The sequence below is a fragment of the Erythrolamprus reginae genome, chromosome 1 (assembly GCF_031021105.1).
Source record: "Erythrolamprus reginae isolate rEryReg1 chromosome 1, rEryReg1.hap1, whole genome shotgun sequence".
Taxonomy (NCBI): domain Eukaryota; kingdom Metazoa; phylum Chordata; class Lepidosauria; order Squamata; family Dipsadidae; genus Erythrolamprus; species Erythrolamprus reginae.
Genome location: NC_091950.1, coordinates 130,941,480 through 130,961,496, shown reverse-complemented (window position 1 = coordinate 130,961,496; position 20,017 = coordinate 130,941,480). Strand labels below are relative to the sequence as shown.

General features: G+C 37.3%; 1 protein-coding gene across 7 annotated transcripts in view; it reads left to right on the top strand.

Moving 5' to 3' along the window:
* BRSK2 (BR serine/threonine kinase 2) overlaps positions 1–20,017 on the top strand; it is a 585,161-nt gene that overhangs the window by 472,267 nt on the left and 92,877 nt on the right. For 4 of the 7 annotated variants that reach the window (XM_070765086.1, XM_070765099.1, XM_070765069.1 and 1 more), the window contains exons 11-13: positions 2,442–2,539; positions 6,191–6,341; positions 9,755–9,820. In XM_070765086.1, the coding sequence (XP_070621187.1) occupies positions 2,442–2,539; positions 6,191–6,341; positions 9,755–9,820 (315 nt within the window). The remainder of the gene's footprint in view (positions 1–2,441; positions 2,540–6,190; positions 6,342–9,754; positions 9,821–20,017) is intronic. The other 3 variants (XM_070765110.1, XM_070765119.1, XM_070765078.1) reach the window with 1 other exon arrangement.

Below are 20,017 nucleotides of genomic sequence, written 5' to 3'. Positions count from 1 at the left end.
ATAGTGGAATATAACTGATCATTCTTACCTAACATGTCCATGTGGTTGAGGACATTCTGTAATCTGAAATGTCTTGGGGGCATTAGATTGGGCAACTTTACTTTATCTTTATTAAGCGTTTTCTTGAAGAATGCTGAAATTACTTTGAATTTAAGTCAGTCCCTCAAAATGGTTATAATCAGATGCATAGTGTCAAATTTTTTTCTGCTTCAATTAATATAATGTAATATGACTTCCAATTTTAAAAATAAATTATTTGGAAAAGATTAGTATTCTTTCCTTTTAATTGTATTTGTGAGCACTTTCAAATGAACAAAACATTTCCCTAGCATTACAGAATGGAATGGAATGGGATAGAATAGAATAGAATAGAATTCTTAATTGGCCAAGTGTGATTGGACACACAAGGAATTTGTCTTTAGTGCAGATGCTCTCAGTGTACATAAAAGAAAAGAAACATTTGTCAAGAATCATGAGATGCAACACATAATGATTATCATAGGCTTCAAATAAGCAATCAGGAAACAATCTTAATATAAATCATAAGTAGTGTTGGGTGAACCGAACTTACATAGTTCGGGTCTGCGCCGAATTTGGCTGGGTTCAGTATACCGAACCCGATCCCGGACTTTTTCAGAAGTCCATGTTCAGGTTTCGCGTTCGATCAAGCACCGTGATACTATTGCAGCAGCGGGGGGGGGGGGGGTTGAGGTGCTCTGCACATGCCGGCTATTCAGGATCCCAGCCGGCAGCTTCAAGTGGGCGGTGGGCAGGAGGGAGAGATGGGGAGGGCTCCGCCCCTGAAGGGCTTTAAAAGGACGGAGGGAATCTGGACCTTTGGAGCACAAAGAGGGAGGGGAGGTGTGGATTTTCCACAGACCAGGGGGTGGTGCAAGCAAAAGGAGGCGTGGAATCCCATTTTCTTGGGGCCCCCCATCGGGGGGGGGTAAGACCCGCACCTCACCCTGGAGCCCGCTTAGGAGCCTCTCGCTTGTTCCACCGCAGCTCTTCTGCTGGTTGCAAAGACAGGGAGGCAGGACTTTCTCCCTGCTGAGCTCCTGGGGATAGGAGCCTAACCTCCCCCCAGCGCTTCACCTCACGCCGGGCCAGAGGGGTGGGGAGGCAGGTTCTGCCAGCTGGCTATTCAGGATCCCAGCTGGCAGCTTCAAGTGGGCAGTGGGTGGGAAGGGGAGGCGTGGAGGGCTCTGAGGCTCAAGCCTCCAACTCAGCTGGGGGGGCAGGAGGGGAAACTCCAGACCTCCCCCCCAGTGCTTCACCTCCCGCCAGGCCAGAGGTGTTGGGGTTTGGGTTCGGGGCCCCGAACCCGAACGCCAACGTCAAGTTTGGCCGAACCCGAACTTCAATGGGTTCACCCAACACTAATCGTAAGGATACAAACAACAATTTACAGTCATGCAGTCATAGTTATAAACATTTAATAATCTAGGATATTTAGTTAGGATTATTATTTCCCGTTTTTCTCAAATAGAGGATAATTTACAGCAGATTGGAAGGTCATTCATTTGTTGCTTAGACCAGTTTTTTTTTCAAACTTGGCAACTTTAAAATATGTTGACTTCAACTCCCAGAATTCCCAGCAATCTGGCTGGGAAATTTTGGAAACGAAGTCCACACATCTTGAAGTTGCCACAGTTGAGAAACTCTGGTTTAGACAATTTGCACCATATAACCTCAGTATCATGAAACCATTTTTATGTAATTTGTGTATGCAAACGCTCTTCAATATAAAAAAACCATCGCATGAAAGCATGTTTGAATTACAGATATGTAGAGTACAGTAATAGTAGAGTAACATAGTATATTATCTTACAATTATATACTATAATAGGAATTCAGCTATAGCAGTCCCTGACATCAAATACTGAGAGCAATACATATTCTTGGAACCCCAAGTTCAGTGAATTCTACAGTTTGAATAAAACTGCATGGAAAGTCCCATTCTACTCTCTGTCCTCTGTACTTCACTAAGCTGCCAGACATTGAACCTGATTTTTCATGATGACCTTAGAGAACCATGTGGAAGTAGAAGATATTTTATGTCTATTATGCATCAACTGATGTCTGAAATCACTTGATGCATAATAGACATCATAGACATTCTGAAACAGAATCCAGGAAGGACTACATAATATGCTTCTTTCACATATTTCAATTTGCTCTTAACATTCTAATATAGGCAACCCCTTTAAAAAATGTTACTAAAAAGGTCAAGGCATGTAAATAACATCTGAATTAGATCTTATATTCATTTATTTATTTAATAAACCAATTTATTGGTGAGTCTGAGCTGAATACAGCAGAGCTAAAACAGTATTTTATATACTATCTAAATATTTAAGAGATCCAGAATGGAGTACATTTTATATAGAAAAGGCAACATTTTACTAAAAAATGATGTTGATATGTTATATTTTTTCTAGGGAAAATCAGGAGAAAATGATTTATTTTTTACTCCTTGATCGGAAAGAGAGATATCCCAGTCATGAAGATGAGGATCTTCCTCCTAGAAATGAAATAGGTATATATATTTTTAAACTGTATACTCTTTTAAGTCCCACTCTTCTGCTGCCCTTATTGAGGGCAAAGTCACATCGCCATCCATTGTTGATAAACTTATAAAATTCTAGCTAATGAAAATGTTTATTGTGCATTCAGAAAGTCCAATGTATGAACAATAGCTGCTATAATTTACAAGAGCTTCTAAATGTACTTTTTCTTAAGCATTTTGTACTTAGAATTTCCCTAACCACTGAAATAAAAACCAATTTGGTGGGAAGTTCATGTTCACATGGAAATACAGACAAACACTTGATGAAAATTATGGAAGTATGTTTTCTGATTGATCCACCTGGCTTCTTAAACTCAATTGTTTTGTACAATTATAATTTTATGTAACTTCGTGTTTTGCCATAAGGGAGCAGATCAGCTTGTAACTAATATTTCACCTGATTGGATTTTCTCTTCAGTGCAAGTATACCTCTGTTTTTTAAGGTAGCAGTTTTTCCAGCTTCTTCAAATCTGATGATACATCATGCTCCTTATTCATACATAATGCAAACTATATCCCACATTTTCTTATATAAGAAACAAAAACATACTCCTTTAAATGTTTTGTATTCAAGCTAAATATATCTGGATGATGTATCATCTGATTTTAATATTCAGATACATTACTATTCGAGGGAAGCACAATGAATGAATGCAGCTCTTTGTTCATTTGTCTTTAAAAATGTAGAGCAAGATTTTGTGTTTGTGAGAGACAGAGATGAGGGGGAGGGGAGGGAGATATATATACAGTGTTCCCTCGATTTTCGTGGGGAATGCATTCCGAGACCGCCCGCGAAAGTCGAATTTCCACGAAGTAGAGATGCGGAAGTAAATACACTATTTTTGGCTAGGAACAGTATCACAAGCCTTCCCTTAACACTTTAAATCCCTAAATTGCAATTTCCCATTTCCTTAGCAATCATTTAGATTATTACTCACCAGGGTTATTTATTAAAGTTTATTAAATAAAATATTTATTAAAGGCGGACAAAAGTTTGGCGATGACATATGACGTCATCGGGCAGGAAAAACCGTGGTGTAGGGGAAAAAACCGAAGTATTTTTTAATTAATATTTTTGAAAAACCGTGGTATAGACTTTTCGCAAAGTTTGGACCCACAAAAATCTAGGGAACACTGTATATAGTTATTCTTAGTTGCGAGGTCGTATCCAACCCATCACGACCCCAACATTCCTCCTGGCCTTCTTCTCCACTACCATTCTTTGGAGTCCATTTAAGCTCATGCCTACTGCTTCAGTTACTCCATCCAGCCACTTTTTTCTCTGTTGTCACCATAGTTCCCTCTAAGCTGAGCAGTGAGCAATCGCTCACTTAAAAATCATCATCAACTCAGAGTTTTCCAAACCTGCCCAGAAGCCGAGAGGGAAAGAGTGAGAGGGAAGGAGAGAGAGAGGAAGAGAGGAAGAGAGAGAAACAGATAGAAAAAAAGAGAGGAAGGAAAAGAAAAAGAAAAAGAATGGGAGTAAGGAAGAGAGAAAGAAAATCAAAATCTAGTTTGAAACTAGCTCAACTATTTAAGTGGCATTTTGATATTGATAGAGTTGCCCTATTATGAGCTCACTGTTATAGACATACAGTACAGTATTTTATTTTGATATTCTCTGAGGCAAAACAGGGTGGGTTTTTTGTTTGTTTGTTTGCTTGTTTATTTATTTATTTATTATTTCTGTGCCGCCCAGTCCCGAAGGGACTGCCGCTCAGACACTATACTTTTCCGCCCAGCCCCCCAAAAATTAGAGGGAACACTGGTTGTCACCTTCTTATTTTGCCTTCAATATTTCCCCGCATTAGGCTCTTCACTAGTGAGTCCTTCCTTCTCAAAATATTTGAGTTTCATCTTCAGGATCTGGCGTTCTAAAGAGCAGTCAGGGTTGATCTCCTTTAGGGCTGAAGGATTTGATCGCCTTGCAATCAAAGGCACTCAAGGAGTCTTCTCCAGCGCCATTGTTCAAAGACTTCAATCTTTTGGCGCTCAACCTTACTTAATGGTTCAACTTTCACAGCCATACTTTGCAACTGGGAAAACCATAGCCTTGACTATACACACTTTTGTTGGCATGTCTCTGCATTTTAGTATGCTGTCTAGATTTGCATATAAGTTAAATAGGCAAGGTGACGGTATACAGCCTTTCCAAACTCCTTTCCCAATTTTGAACCAATCAGTGGTTACTTGTCCAATTCTCATGTTGCTTCTTGACCCACATGAAGGTTTCTCAAGAGACAAATGAGATGGTCTGGTGTTCCCATCTCTTTAAGAACTTGCCACAATTAGTTGTGATCCACACAATCAAAGGCTTTAGCATAGTCAATGAAGCAGAAGTAGATGATTTTCTGGAATTCCCTAGCTTTCTCCATGACCCAGCATATGTTGACAATTTGATCTCTAGTTCCTCTGAGAGAGAGATTATTACCCATTAAATATCACTTCAGTCAACCAATTGTTTGGAGATATTGTTTTCTTCAAAGATATATATAAGTGCTCTCTTTTTCAGGTGGCTATCAGTATATAAAGGAAAAAAATATTAGAATGTAGGTAGTATTCACTTAGCAAGGGTAATTGGGACTGGCAATGTTGTTGCTAAATGATGCCATCTTAAATATGAATTTGTGTGACCATTTAAATTTAAACGATGGCAGTTATGGCAGTCCCAGTTACTGGCCTTAGGCATCTTATGCAGTTGTAGCATCCCATAGCAAAACTGTCATCATTTGAAAACTCTTGCCAGCTTCCTTATTGACTTTGCTTATTGAAAGTCAGCAGTGAAGATTGCAAATGGTGATCACATAACCATGGGACATTGCAAAAGGTGCAATTAGGAGGACACATCATAAGTCCGTCTCATTCAGTCCCATCATAAATTTGAACAATCACTGAACAAATGGTCATTCAACGAAAGCTGTCTGCAATGGGTGCAAGATTCAGAATACTAGAAATCTATATTATATTATTCTCATTCATTTAGGCTCTCTTTTTGTGTTTCATTGTCTGCAATTTTTTTGTATATCTGCATCTTGTGATGAAGTATTGACCGAGATCCTGTAATGGGATCATAATGTCACAGAACTGCAAAGCCTGCAGATATATCTACTTACTATTACTATTCACAGTTTTCTAGGATTAAAGCATCAAATGTCTATTCTTTTAAAAAGTTTTAGTACAAGGTCAGCAACAAGAATACTTTGCAAAGAAAACATAAGTATAAGATATAAAATGTAGCATTCGAAAAAAGAAAACTAGAATGTAAAGATAAAATTTGTAGAGAAACAACTCAGAAGTTTTCCTTTGTATCTATGATTTCCCTGATTAAAATGCCTATCATCTTTGCATTATCTAAGCTCTGTTTTCCCGTGTATATGTGTGCTATGATGTAAGCTACTTTAAAAAACTGCTTTAGATAGATGGAATGACAAGAGTAAAAAGGACCAGGTATGAGATTAAGAAATGTGGAAAGAGTTTAAATGGTTTTGCTTTCTAACATGGTCCTCATCCCCTCTATTGGGTTTAGAAAATTAAGTTGAGGGAACGCTGAGTTTTGCCATTCCAAGACATTTGAGTGATTTCATAACCTTGCTAAGTTGACTGCATTATCTCTGCATAAAGACCCTCCCAGAAAACGTGTGGACTCTCCAATGCTGAACAGACATGGCAAGCGGAGACCGGAGAGGAAGTCCATGGAGGTTCTAAGTGTGACAGATGGAGGGTCCCCGGTTCCTGCCCGCAGAGCAATTGAAATGGCACAGCATGGACAGAGGTAGGTGGTCCCAACAGAAAACAAGAAGAAGATTGTACATGCTATTAAGAAACCACAGGAGCTGGTTTAGTGGCTCAGTCATTTTTATCAGCATCAGGCTAGGTTTTTGCCAGAAAGAGAAATTGATCACCAGAAGCCTCTTTGCTTGTTATTGTGTCTTCTTTCTTAATCTTTTATTTCTAACAAGCATTCAAACTAATGCTAGAGATAAATTTACAACAGAAACCATATAAAGGTTTCATAGACTACGTAAACACAAACAAAATGGAAATGCTGTGTACTGTATTCATAATTCTGATCCATTATAGTTCAATGGATTGTAAAAGGATTAGTGTTAGGATTTCTTACCCTCTAATGAAATATACTAGCCACATCATTGTTCTGAAAATCAAATGGCAAAGACAAGGTTCCTAAAAGTTATACATGCAGATAATTATGGTCATTTTTGTTGTGTTTTGACTAGGATCGCATTGCAGAAATAAAACTAAATCTCATATGGATATGCTGCATAGAAATGTCTTAAACATTTTAAGTACCCATCTTTGGGTTCTTTGCAGCATGAATTCATGGTCTTAAATATTAACTTCATGCAGAAGAATGTTATCATCTAGAAACTTATTTCATCCACTGAACAGAATGCATGACTGCTTTAACAATTCCCAGAAACTCTGTATTATGCAGTTCTGTAAGGTTTACCTAGTTGGGTTCTTTGCTAAATATTGTGATTTTAATTCTAATGTACAACAAATGGATATCAAAAAAGGAACACATACTGTTTTCTTGTAGACCATTTTTGCAATGCTGAGCTTTTATTCAGTTGCAACCATTGATATATTGTCTTAGTCCTAGTCCATCCTGGCCATGAAAGATATCTCCAAATAATCCAGGATTAGTATGCAAGGTTTCAGAATTTAAATACCACCAATTTATTGTTTTACATTACCATCCTCTGTATGCGAATCAAGTATTTAAGGTAGATCAAGATAGGAGCTACCAACCAAGAAAGGAAATCTAAACTGGGAAGAGTATTTTGTCAAATTCTAAGATGATCTTACATTCATCATGATATATTATAACCATGTTTGTATGGTACTAGTGACTTTAATATTTTGATTTATTAAGTGTCACATTACAAAGTTGCATATTTTACTAACCTTAACCATTTTAAACAAAAATATTTTTCCTTATATCTGGTTATTTTAATGGTGAAAAGCATAATAGCTAAAATCTGAGGATTTACTCTGGGTTAGTGAGATTCTTTATAAAGTAATGTTTTCTGAAACACTACATAAAATTCTTTATAAAGTAATGTTTTCTGAAACACTACATAAAATGAAATCACAATAAAATGAAATCATGATTTTCATGATATAACAACTGGCAAGAGCTACGATGCATAGGTAGGTAGGCAACGCAGGTAGGTAGGCAACGCAGAAAATATATATAAAAAAGAACTCATAATTTCATGGTGCTGTTGCACAGTATCCTGTGTCTCTGTGTATTTCTTATGTCATGTCATCTTCAAGTAACAAACACAACAGTGTGTTCATTCATACTGAGTATAAGCTTGTTCCTTAACACAAAATCCACCGAATTGGAAAAGAAACATATGGATGTAGATTCTATTATGAATTTCCGTGTAACCTATGGAAATCATATTGAAGAGGATAGTGCTACCTGGAAGAGCATTACTTTCAATGAGCTATACTACCATTTCCCCAAACAATTTAGACACTGTAATACTGTGATCAAGGGACCAGAGAGGGGGAGATCTCGAATTTTCATGGTCCTTACTGCATGTAGGATTTATTGTTGGAAGCCAAACCAATTAAAGTGACTGAAATGTAATGTGATCTACTCCTCGTATATACCAGTAGATTGTTACATAAGTAAATTGAAGAACATGAGGGGAACCCTCTCCTACTAAATGAATACCATTCAAAATCAATGAGGACCTTTTGTTAACAAATTCACTTTCAGCACCATTTTTGTATTTCGTAAGTAGTTTATTTGGAGTGTGCATTCATAGGTCACAGTGAAACTGGACAATTATTAACAGCCTCTGCAAAGTGATTAAACCTTACTTAGAAGTAGTTGTGGATAAGTCACTATTTATTTTTGTGAAAAGTATGCCAAAAAATAAGCCTAAAGCTGCCCACCAGCACAATTTGTCTCCAATTTGCTCATGTCCATCTCTGCTTAAAATACGTCACCATGCATTGTCTTCCTGAGATATATTAAATCGAGTATATGTTGGTTACAGCAGTTGCCATTCCAAATGTCCTTTGAAGAAAAAACATAGTTTATATCTTCTTTTAAAACCTTGTATTATCTGACAGTTCATACATTCCATGCCTCTCCCCTTTCTGTTTATGACACCCAGGAAGATTTGCCTGTGAAAAAGATGAATGCCTTGAAATCAACTTGGTTTTCAATTTTTTTCTACTAATAATCTCGCTTCCCCTGTTTGCTGTTTTACTTATTGTAAATTTCCTTTCCTTTCCTTCCTTCTCTTGTGAGGACTTTGGGACTTTTGGTTGTTCTTGTTCCATAATCTAAACTCAGTGTTTCATTTTCCCCATGGTACATTAATGCCATCGGCGCAGCTGCTATTTTCATGGTACATTTTTCTGTCATTAAATTTTTTTTGTCAGCCCAAAAATTGCTGTCAGAGGCTCAAGACTTTATGTTAGATCAAACAAAACATGCTAGAGCTGAGGTACATCATGAACTGAAAGGGGGGAAACTGCTTCCATCAACAAACTGACATCCTTTTCTTCCTGACTTCTTAATACTGATTACTGGAAAAGACAGCTTGCCCGATACTAGGGTCTGTTCTTCTGCATCTGATCCACCTGTAGGTTTGAGGCCTGCCTTTTTTTTTTTGAGGGCTTGAAATATTTATGGCTTAATGGGAGCAAGTGAAAAGATTAGTGGGAACACCTTATGTACTGAGGAGACTGCTTGGAATGGCCAAGCTGGATCTGCATTCTTCAGATCTTGTTCAATATAGTAACTTCCTTGAAAATTGGCACATCTCACCACCATGTCTCACAAATATGGTTCAGGTTTGAGCCAGCACTTAAGTGGTAACTGATGTTTGGAGAGGTTTGTATGCAGTGACCCTTATCTCACATCTCATATAAGCAAGATTATTAGAATTTTAGTTTGCTCCTTCACTGGAAGAAATTCAGCCTCCCCAGTAACCCAGATGCTACACCTTTCCATGCAAAGAGCTCCTAAAACTATCCAGTATCAGCACAGAACTGGGAAAGCAATGTAGCTCTCCATTCCAGATGTTTATTTTTTTGGAAGGGATGGGAGTAACTTTGGGTGGGTGGAACTGCATCAGGTGAACCTCATATGAATGTCCACGTCAGTAACTCTTTTTTCTCACTTTGTTCCTGCCATAGTAAAACAATGTTCAGTAAAAGCCTGGATATCTGTGAAGCCAATCCCACATTCAGCAAAGAAGAAAGGTATAAAACACCAACAATCTGTTCCTCTCCTTTATCTCACTTCTATTCTTAAAGATGCAGTACTTCCCTTTTCTGCTGGGGATATATTTGATTTCATTCTTTAGAAAGAAATAACTCAAGCCAGAGATTAATTCACCTTCACACTATAGCATATATTTTGGCCTAAGGGTCTCCAGATATTTTTCTATGGTTTATGTCTATGCTGTAAGATTCCAAAATCAAGCAAAACATGCTAGACCTGAGGTGCATTATGAACTAAATTGGGGGGGGGATGCTTCCATCAACAAATGACAAGCAAAAGAAGATAGGACAGTGATGACGAACCTTTTTTGCTCTGCAGATCAAGAGTGTGTGCGCACACGATAGCATCTGTACGCATGTGCCTACACCCATTCCCTCACCCCCTCGTGCATGTGCAATTCCCAGTGCTGCCCCCTGCACATATGCACAGTTCACCCCGTGCATACGCACAGGCCTCACTGAAGCCTGGGATAGTGAAAAATGGGCAAACCGGAAGTTTGAAAAACAGACTTCTGGTTTGCCCATTGTGCTGTTTTTTTGCACTCCAGAGACTTTAGGGAAGTTTCCTGAAGCCCCAGAGTGCAAAAAAGAGCACAATGGGCAAACTGGAAGTCTGTTTTTGTGAACTTCCGGTTTGCCCATTTGGCTGTTTTTCTCACTCCAGGTGAAAAGTTCCCTGAAACCTCCAGAGGGCAAAATGGCCTTCCCCAATGCCGAAAATCAGCTGGCCAGTATATACATGCACAATGGAACTGATATAGGGCAACTCCTTGCATGCCCTTCAATATGACTCTGCATGCCACCTTTGCCACGTGTGCCATAGTTTTGCCATCACTGGGATAGGGAATCAGCAGAGGTAGTCCTCGTTTAGCAGCTGCCTTATACAGTGACCATTTACAGTTACATGAAAAAGTAACTTTGGGATCAATCCTCACATTTATGGCCTCTGCAGATTTGTAAATCAAAGGAAAGCTAATAGTTTCAATTAGCAACCATTTCACTTAATGACCAAATTGCTGATCCAAGTTGGAACAAGATGAGTCTGTGAGCCCAGCTTCCTCCATTCCACTAAGCTCCCTTGATACTTCTGCTACCACCCTTCTTCCATGCATATTGGCGATTAAAGTCAAATTTGACCCTAGTGAACCATTTAACCAACCTCAAGTAAGTTTCATTTGACTCTTATGTCTGGGATACAGAGAATATGTTAGCTTATCGCCTTGATGTTTAAGAACAAGCTTTGAACTTTGAAGATCAAGCTTTCTGTCAGATAATGATGGTTAATTGGTTCTTTTCTTCCACAGACACTCCATATTTTGCTGTTTCAAAGAGGCAGAGATTCTTAATTGGAAAACAGACTTAATAATATATTAACAGGCAGGATTTCAGCAAATATATGACATCTTGTAGCAATCCATTTTTTCCTCTCTCAACTGCTGAAGATTTCATTGTAATTTTTAAAATTGTTGATATCTTTAGGGTCTTTCAGTTATGTTAAAGAACTCTTCCAGCATTAATATTTTAAAAACTATGCATACATTTAGTCAGATAGAGGATCCAATTAACACGCCCATAAAATCATGCTCGGAGTTTAACCAAACATCTCAACAACTTTTTCTATAGTCTGAGAAAGTTCTAAGTCAACCTATGTTCTTTCAAGTCTGCCCTAGAATATACAGAGCAAATCAAGCCAGGAAAATGTGTATATTGCATTTCTATTTTTTTAAACCAAGAAATGTTTTAAAACTACATAGTCATAAGCTGTTTGAGGAGTGATACTGGTGTTCAGTCCTGTATTACTATTGAAACTTCTGGCCTAGAAGTTCACTCTGACAGTTTACTCTGTGCAGTGTCAATTTACCTGCACTGGGAGAAAGAGAAAATATTTCCCACATAGTAGAGGAAAAAGCAACAGCAGGAATGCCATCACCAACAAGCATTGTAGGCTTCTTTAAAATGTTTAAATGACCTCATGGTGGTGTTTGTGGGGGTTTTTTGTAATGTTTACAGCTGACCTGAGAATTATATTAACATTTTTATTTTATACTGACATTGGAAATGATGATTTGAGTATATTGCAGGGGCAAGATTTGGAGACTTTGTGTCGCAATGCTGTGCTAAATCTAATACTGAAAATAGTCCCCTGAAGTGAACTTGTGCAAATCCTAGTTCACTTTAAGTTCACCCTGAAATGCTTTGTAAGATCATTCCATTAACTTTCTGGAAGTTATAACAGCTTCCCATTTTAAAGAAGTGGAGAGAGGAATTTTGCCTCTCAGCAGATGGGATGGTCTGGCAACAAGCAAGGCACTCTGTTTTATGAGGAAAGGAGGATTGTTGCCAAGATCTCATAAACCGCTCATAAGCTAGGGAGAAATAATGAACTGCTGTTTGATGTGATATTCATCAGAGAGTTCCTAAGCATTGTTGCAAGAGCCAGATACTTGATGCAAATTTCAGCCTGGAGTGACTATAGTACAATAGGATTTTGAAATCCTAACTATATGCTCAGAGTTCTTGCCAGATAAATCACAGTGCTAACCTACCACCCTTGTGGTTACACACACACACTCCCCATTCCTCTTGTTGTAAAATCCATTGTTGTAGTAACCAGCAAAATCCTTTTTCACAAATACAGTAGTACCTCTAGATACGAGTTTAATTCGTTCCAGAAGGGAGCTTGTATGTCAAACAACTCGTATCTGGAACAAATGCCTTTAGCCTTTGTTTTTCCCCTCCGAGATAACCAGAAGCAAGGATTCTTGCGCCACCTAGTGGACGCTCGGCTCGTATCCCGAATTTGAGCTTGGGTCTGAAACAGAAATTTCTCTCCCCTCGTGGCTCATAACTTGGAATACTCGCATGTGGAGCAGCTTGTATCTAGAGGTACTACCGTAGTCCTTTTTCTCAGAAAGGCTCCAACATTAGCACATTCACCACTACCCCAAAATGGATCCTTATCAATATCTCTTTGTTGTCCAAAACACTGATAAGCTTCTAGGACTATTTCTTTTAAGCACTGGGTCTCAAATAGGGGAAAACAGGCCTTCTTTATAAGGATTGGTAAAAAAGTTATAAAAGACTACATAGTTTTCTCAATAACATATGAAAAGAAAAAACTATTAACCGACCAGCAAGTTTCCAAGCCCTGATCAGATCAATAAGGTGCTGAAACCTAATGAAAACCATAAGAACAAAGCAAACATTTTTTTAAATGTGTTTGTTTTTGTGTACCATGATGAAAGAGTTGTTAAGGGAACAACCACAAAAAAGTAAGCTAAGGAATTACAGGGCTAATAAAATTAAAGTAAGAAAGAAACCCCCAACTGAAATACAGTATTCTCCTTAAGTTACTGAGTCAGAACCTTGAAATGGTGCCTGATCAGTGTCTTAACTTTTCTCTCCCTGCTTCATTTTTAAGAGGGATACTGCATCTTTAAGAATTCTAACTTCATAGATGCACACAATTGTTTTGATAGCTGAGGCCACTTTTCTTTCTGCCCTCTTTTTTCCTATTTCTTCTCTCATTTTTGTATTTTTTTTCTTTTACGCTCATCGTTGCATTCTTTTCAGTGTCATTCTCTTGTTTTTGTTTCCCCCCTCTTAACCTTGTATTGTTTTTCTCTTCATTTTTTTCCTCTCTCTCCATCTTTAGTTTCTTTCCTTCTTTATGGATCTTTTTGTGCTTCTTCTATATATGGGTTGCTGCGGCTCAATAGTTCACATGCTTTAATTCTTTAGGAAATGCACATATCTGCGCTGCTAGGTTTATTGTTTTGGGGAATTATTTTTATTTTAATAGAACTCATTTTGCTTCTTTCAATCCCTCATTGTCAATTTGATGTCTATTCGCATTGTTAAAGCACTTCCTGACTTTCTTTTTCTGGAAAACTCATTAAGATTCTTTTAAGCATTTGTATGTCCATGTTAATTATCTGTATATTTCTATTCACTTTTCCTGCATTGCTTATGTCTGCATATCTGGAGACATATGATCATCGATGTAAATGAATTTCTGGAGAATATAATAATTTACTTGGAACATTAGTTGTTAATGTTTCAATACTATGATAACCAATGTAGCTCTTTTTATATTCCAAAAGTAAGTAGTTTTGTAGCAAAATACTTAAAACTTGAAATGATGCACTTTGGGTTAAAATGTGAAATGCAGTGTTGTATGACCATTGGCAGTAATAATGAAATACAGTAATATGAATTAATAAGAAGCTGAAGTATGTAATTTAAAAAAGATTAGTCCCACCTCAAATAAATATCTGCAGGTTTTCAGAAGAATAAATATATAACATTGAAGCCTTTCATCTATTTGATTGGTGAGTTAAGACATTATTTTAAATATGGTACCCAGGCAAAATAATACTCACTGTATATTCAAATGAATATGGAATTAGAATTGCACACTCCAGAATATATTTTTACCCCTTTAAATCATGCCCCCATATTTCCAGGGAAGTGATTTGTCTTAATGATGTATCAGTATGTCTAATCTTATTGTTTATTTGCGCACACAAGCAAAGCCACCAGTTGTGCAGGGCAATTTTTGAGTATAATATGATCTCATGTGCTGGAAAACATAAAATCAAAAATAATAATAATACCTGGGGCCAATGGATCATATTTCTAACATTGATAGATGCTCTAGTGTGTATCAAATTCAAACATTATGCTTTATTGCTTTATTACAATATCAAATTGTATAAAGTCAAAGTATCTATTGTCAGAAACTCCAGTTCTACAAAATATTCCATTGCTACATGTGGCTCTTAAACCAGAGACAGCCTGTGGGGAAAGCTGCTGCAAAATTATTAAATTTTATATATTCAAGCTTAGAGAGGAATGAGAGTATCACAATCCCAGTAAAAGTGGACAGTTCTTAGCTAAGCTTAGGAAAGTATTATGAACTGATAGTTCTGTAATTTGGTGCTATTTGCCAAACTTACTATCATGAAAAAACTCATGAATGATGTATTCTGAATAATAATATTTTTCAGAAAAAGAATTTGTGTCCTTCATGGAGCACATTTGACCATATCCTAGGAATTTGTGGGAATCATATGCCAAGGAAGTTGTTACTAATAGGAGGCAAGATTGAAAAATAATAATACAAGGCAAAATGGGGGGGGGGGTCTTTAATTAGAATTGAAATTAAATCCAATTTTACAGATGCAATTTTATTATGGTTTATGACCAATCACTTTTATAAAGACAGAGAGCAGCATAAAAAAATTAAAAGCCTAATATTATGATAATATTTTCCCACATAAAGTACTGGTGCATGAAACAAATTTTGCAACTTCTCTAAAGATGTTAAAGCTTCAGAGTCATTTAGAGTTGAATGGTATTAAAAGATGGATGGATGGATGGATGGATGGATGAATGGTAGGAAGGAAGGAAGGAAGGAAGGAAGGAAGGAAGGAAGGAAGGAAGGAAGGAAGGAAGGAATTAAGTAAATAAAATCATCCCCAGAACAGATGAAATTTGTCTTACATCACATAAGAGCATAGACCTATGTTCCTTCAAACCACAGGAGCACATTCATTCTACCAAAGGGATATTATTATGGCAGGCAATATATTAAAGTAGGCAAAATAGAGAGTTTAAAGTATATTAGATAGATAATCTGAATTGGTAATTGCTTCCTGCTTATATCTGACCTATGTGGGTGACTTAAATTGGCCTGAAGGGCTTGCTGTTAAATTGCAGCTCTAGATTTCAATAGCCCCATGCCCAAAAAATTAAGTCTAGTGTATTATTTGCCTTTGCAGATCACTGATGCAATTAATATTACTCTCTATAGGTTCTGTCACAATAAAATTATAAAAACCAGATGACCAAACTGATCTGTTCTAAGAATCTATGTTCAAGGCTTTTGAAACTTCATATGAGTGTGGATTCTCAGTCTCTGCACCCCTGACATCAACCAAAAATCTACAGAGATATAATTATAATTCTCTCCATTTTTTTCACAACCTCATGTTTGTCTCTATGTAGTGTCAACTACACACTTATGAAGTCCACAATTTTCATGTAATTCCTTTACTTATTTAATTAAACAAAACAACAAAACATTTATTTATTCTGTTTTGTGTAAGTTGTATACATTTATTAAAATTTATAAAAATACACAAATTCTATAAACCTATTGAGGTTCCCATATTGCAAAAATCTGATAGGGATAGCACTTTGAAAAAATCTTGATAGTTCTTCAATAAATATCTAGAGACCTATCATCTAAGCTAAAAAGTCATTGTCCGTTTTATGTTTTAATATATGATGTAATAACATCTCTGATTTTCACTGGTAGTATCTACATTTAACATCATTTTCTGATAAACGTCTTCCTGTGTATTCATGCAACAGGATATTGTGTGTATGTGTGTTACATATATGTATGTACTGTATATATGTAGATGTATGTGTGTGTATATACATACATACATATACATGTATGTGTATGTGTGTAATGTGTCTGTGAATGTGTGTGTGTGTGTGTGTGTGTAGGTTTAAGTAGGTGTTGACTCGTGATATCTACCTGGATAAGTCTTAGCAGCTTTTTTGGCGAGATGTTTAGAAATGATTCACTATTACCTGCTACCTTGAAAGAAAAAGTTACCCATTTGGCTTCCTGCAATATCAAAGTGGTGCTCTCATACCCTGCCTAAGGGAAAATACAAAAATGTGTGTGTTTCTTTGTACTCTTCATTTTTGTATTCTTCCCTGTGCAGTATCAGTTTTAACTTTGTATCTAATTCTCATAGGATCATATCAATATTACACACAAATATTTTCCTCAATAATTAACTCATTTATATAAGTAAATAAATAACCGTTAAAACTAAATTTATTTCAAAAGAAGAAAATAAATGGGGGAAGAAATCTGTATCAGAAATACTTAAGGAATGTAATTTCTGAAACCTACAAGAAGTTACTTTTACCTCAAAGTGCTCAGTTTGGCTCAATATCCTATCTTATCGTCTCTTGTAAGGATAAAAAAGAATGAAAGCCCATGTCAGGTCACATCCTCCTAAAGGACCAGAAAAGAAGAGCAGGGATGCTATAGAGCAGGGCTATCAAACTGGCAGCTCATGGCCCAGATGCATCACATGCAGGTGACCCCCTTCCCAGCTCTGCAAAGGGAAGAAATATCACGATACGTCACTTGATAGCATGTGATGTGGCGAGCTTGACACACATGTCCTAGAGCAGTGAGGGGGAACTTTTTTTGGCTCGGGTACCAAAAGGATGTGCGTGCGCACCCACACCCATAATGCAATGCCCTCCCCCATGCATGCACACAACCCGCTCTGCCCCCCATGCATGCACACGGGCCTCACTGAAGCCTCTGGACCTCCGGTAGGCTCATTGGGATGTTTTTCACTCTCCCGGGGTTCAGGAAAGCCTCATGAAGCCTGGGGATGGCGAAAAATGGCACAATAGGCCAATCGGAAATTCAGAAAAGAAATGAAAGTGGAGCTGCCCGACTACTTACCATCAGATAATTGCCACCAGGCCTCGCACACGTCAGCACCTCCAGATTAATCTGGAACTCTGTTATTGGCTGCACAGGCCTTCAGGAAAGCCTTGAAGAAATGGGCTGGATTGCGAGGCCTGGCTACAACTGCCCAAAGCCAAAGAGGTTCCTGAAGACCTCTGCCAGCGAAAAGGAGACTAGGAGTGACACACACAAGTTAACTTCAGGTTGGCCCATTGGGCCATTTTCGACATCCTCGGGCTTCAGGAGATTTTCCTGAAGACTGGGGAAAGTGAAAATGGCCAAAAAGAAGGGCAAAAATCAGCTGCCAGTGGGCGCATGTGTGCTGGAGCTGACTTAGGGCAACACCTTGCGTGCCCTCAGATATGGCTCTACGTGCTGCCTGTGGTACACATGCCATTGGTTCACCATTTCTGCCCTACAGCAGTCACTCCTATTTCATGTTTTGTTTCTCATTTTTTAATTAGATTTCAGGATGTCTTTAAACTTTCCATATTGCACAGGTAGTATCAATGTATTACAGTGTTCCCTCGATTTTCGCGGGGGATGTGTCGAATTTCCACGAAGTAGAGATGCGGAAGTAAATACACTATTTTTGGCTATGAACAGTATCACAAACCTTCCCTTAACACTTTAAACCCCTAAATTACAATTTCACATTCCCTTAGCAACCATTTAGATTATTACTCACCATGTTTATTTATTAAAGTTTATTTTAAAAAATATTTATTAAAGGCAGACTAAAGTTTGACAATGACATATGATGTCATCAGGTGGGAAAAACCATGGTATAGGGGAAAAAACGCAATGTATTTTTTAATTAATATATTTGAAAAACTGTGGTATAGACTTCGCGAAGTTCGAACCCGTGAAAATCGAGGGAACACTGTATATGTTACAATAAATATGCAAAAAATGTGTCTTTTGTTATTGGTATTAGGATCATCCTCCTAATGAGATGGTGGGTGGGGTACACAAGGAGAAAATAGTTAATTATCCTAGCTCAAAGTAAACTGATAATCTAATATTAAAACATTTAAATGAGAAAAGAGCAGTGAAATTAGACTATAGGTATAAATGTCCAAGCAGGATTAGTACAGGAAACCATTTCTGCTTCTGCTATTATGTTGGACTTGAGTAGTGGTAAAATAAACAAATGTGTCCAAATTATAATCAGTGCCAATGCTCCTCTTACTACATTTATTTCAGCATATAGTTTATTATCTTCTTGTAGTATTCCAACCGAGAAAGTAATTTTTGTAATCCATGAATTTATTTTAATAAACATATTGCATTCTAGCTCACAAGTCAGGAAAAAGTAAGAGTTGTATTAGGAATTTGAGATATAGTATGTTTGGAATTATTAGACAACTATCAAATAAGATATGGAGAGTCATGCTACATTATTCATAAAAAAACAACTTCCCATGCTGCATCCTCAGTTATAACTTTGTTTACTGGGCATGCATTGTCATTCAGGTATGTTTGTCGTAATGATCAACACATTTAATATTATATCAGTTGCAGGCATACAGATTGGAAAAAAAGATTTCTAAAACCAATCTTTCTAGGGTAGAAAAAAATATTGAAGATCAAATTGTGGGGAGATCCTCATTTGTGCTTGATAAATACAGTAGAACTTGCTATAGGTAAACAAATGAAATCAATCCAAAATGAACTTTCAGCTCTCCAGCTTAGAGCATACAAGCTATATTTATTTTACACTTACTCTATTTCCTCTCCCCCTCCCGATTCCAAAATTACAAGCAGCATGGGAATTTTGTGAATTATAAAACTCTCCCTTTCCATAAGAATTCCCCAATCACACATTCATCAGCAAGAGATGCTTATGGCAAAGTAATTATGACCATGAACAGTTCTCCGAACAATATTTCATTCTGCTTTTCATACTCTTTTCTCCACCTGTTTCCATTTCCCTTTCTTTTTTTCCTTCTTCTCCTTTTATTTCCTTCTGCCAAGGATGACGAGTGCTGACACCTTGGGGTAAGCTCCAGTTTTCAATTATACCTGTTGTAGAATCTTTTCTCATTTGGGGGGAAAGATTTCTTGCAGTGATCCCAGTGTAAACATTCATTATTGTGCAATCAAAAATATTTCAGGAAGAAATATTTTAGTACAGTGCTTTGATGAAAAGGAAAGGGGCTACCCACAGGAGTGTGTACTTCCTTACCTTGATGTATTTATCTCACTGATTGTGGAATAAGATAAAATTAAATGTGAAGTCTTGCAATAGCAATAGCATTCAGGCTTATATACCGCCCCATAGTGCTTTATAGCACTCTTTGAGTAGTTTACAATGTACACACTATTTGCATCTTGACTCCGACAGTCTGGGTTCTCATTTCATCGACCTCAGAAGGATGGAAGGCTGAGTCAACCTTGAAGCAGTCAGGATTGAACTCCAGACTGCAGGCAGAGTTTACCTGCATTACTGCATGACTACTGCCACTGGGGTACCAGAGCTTGTACAAATTTTTGAAAGTTATCGCCAATTGGAGGAAGGCACCAGAACTCTGGAAGGAGCAAAAAAAATATTATTTATAAGTCATCTTATCTAGCAGAACAACGTAGTCTGTTCATAGAATCATATAATTAAGATAAGTAAACATATGAGTAAGTATCATATAAGTAAGAGTTAGAAATAA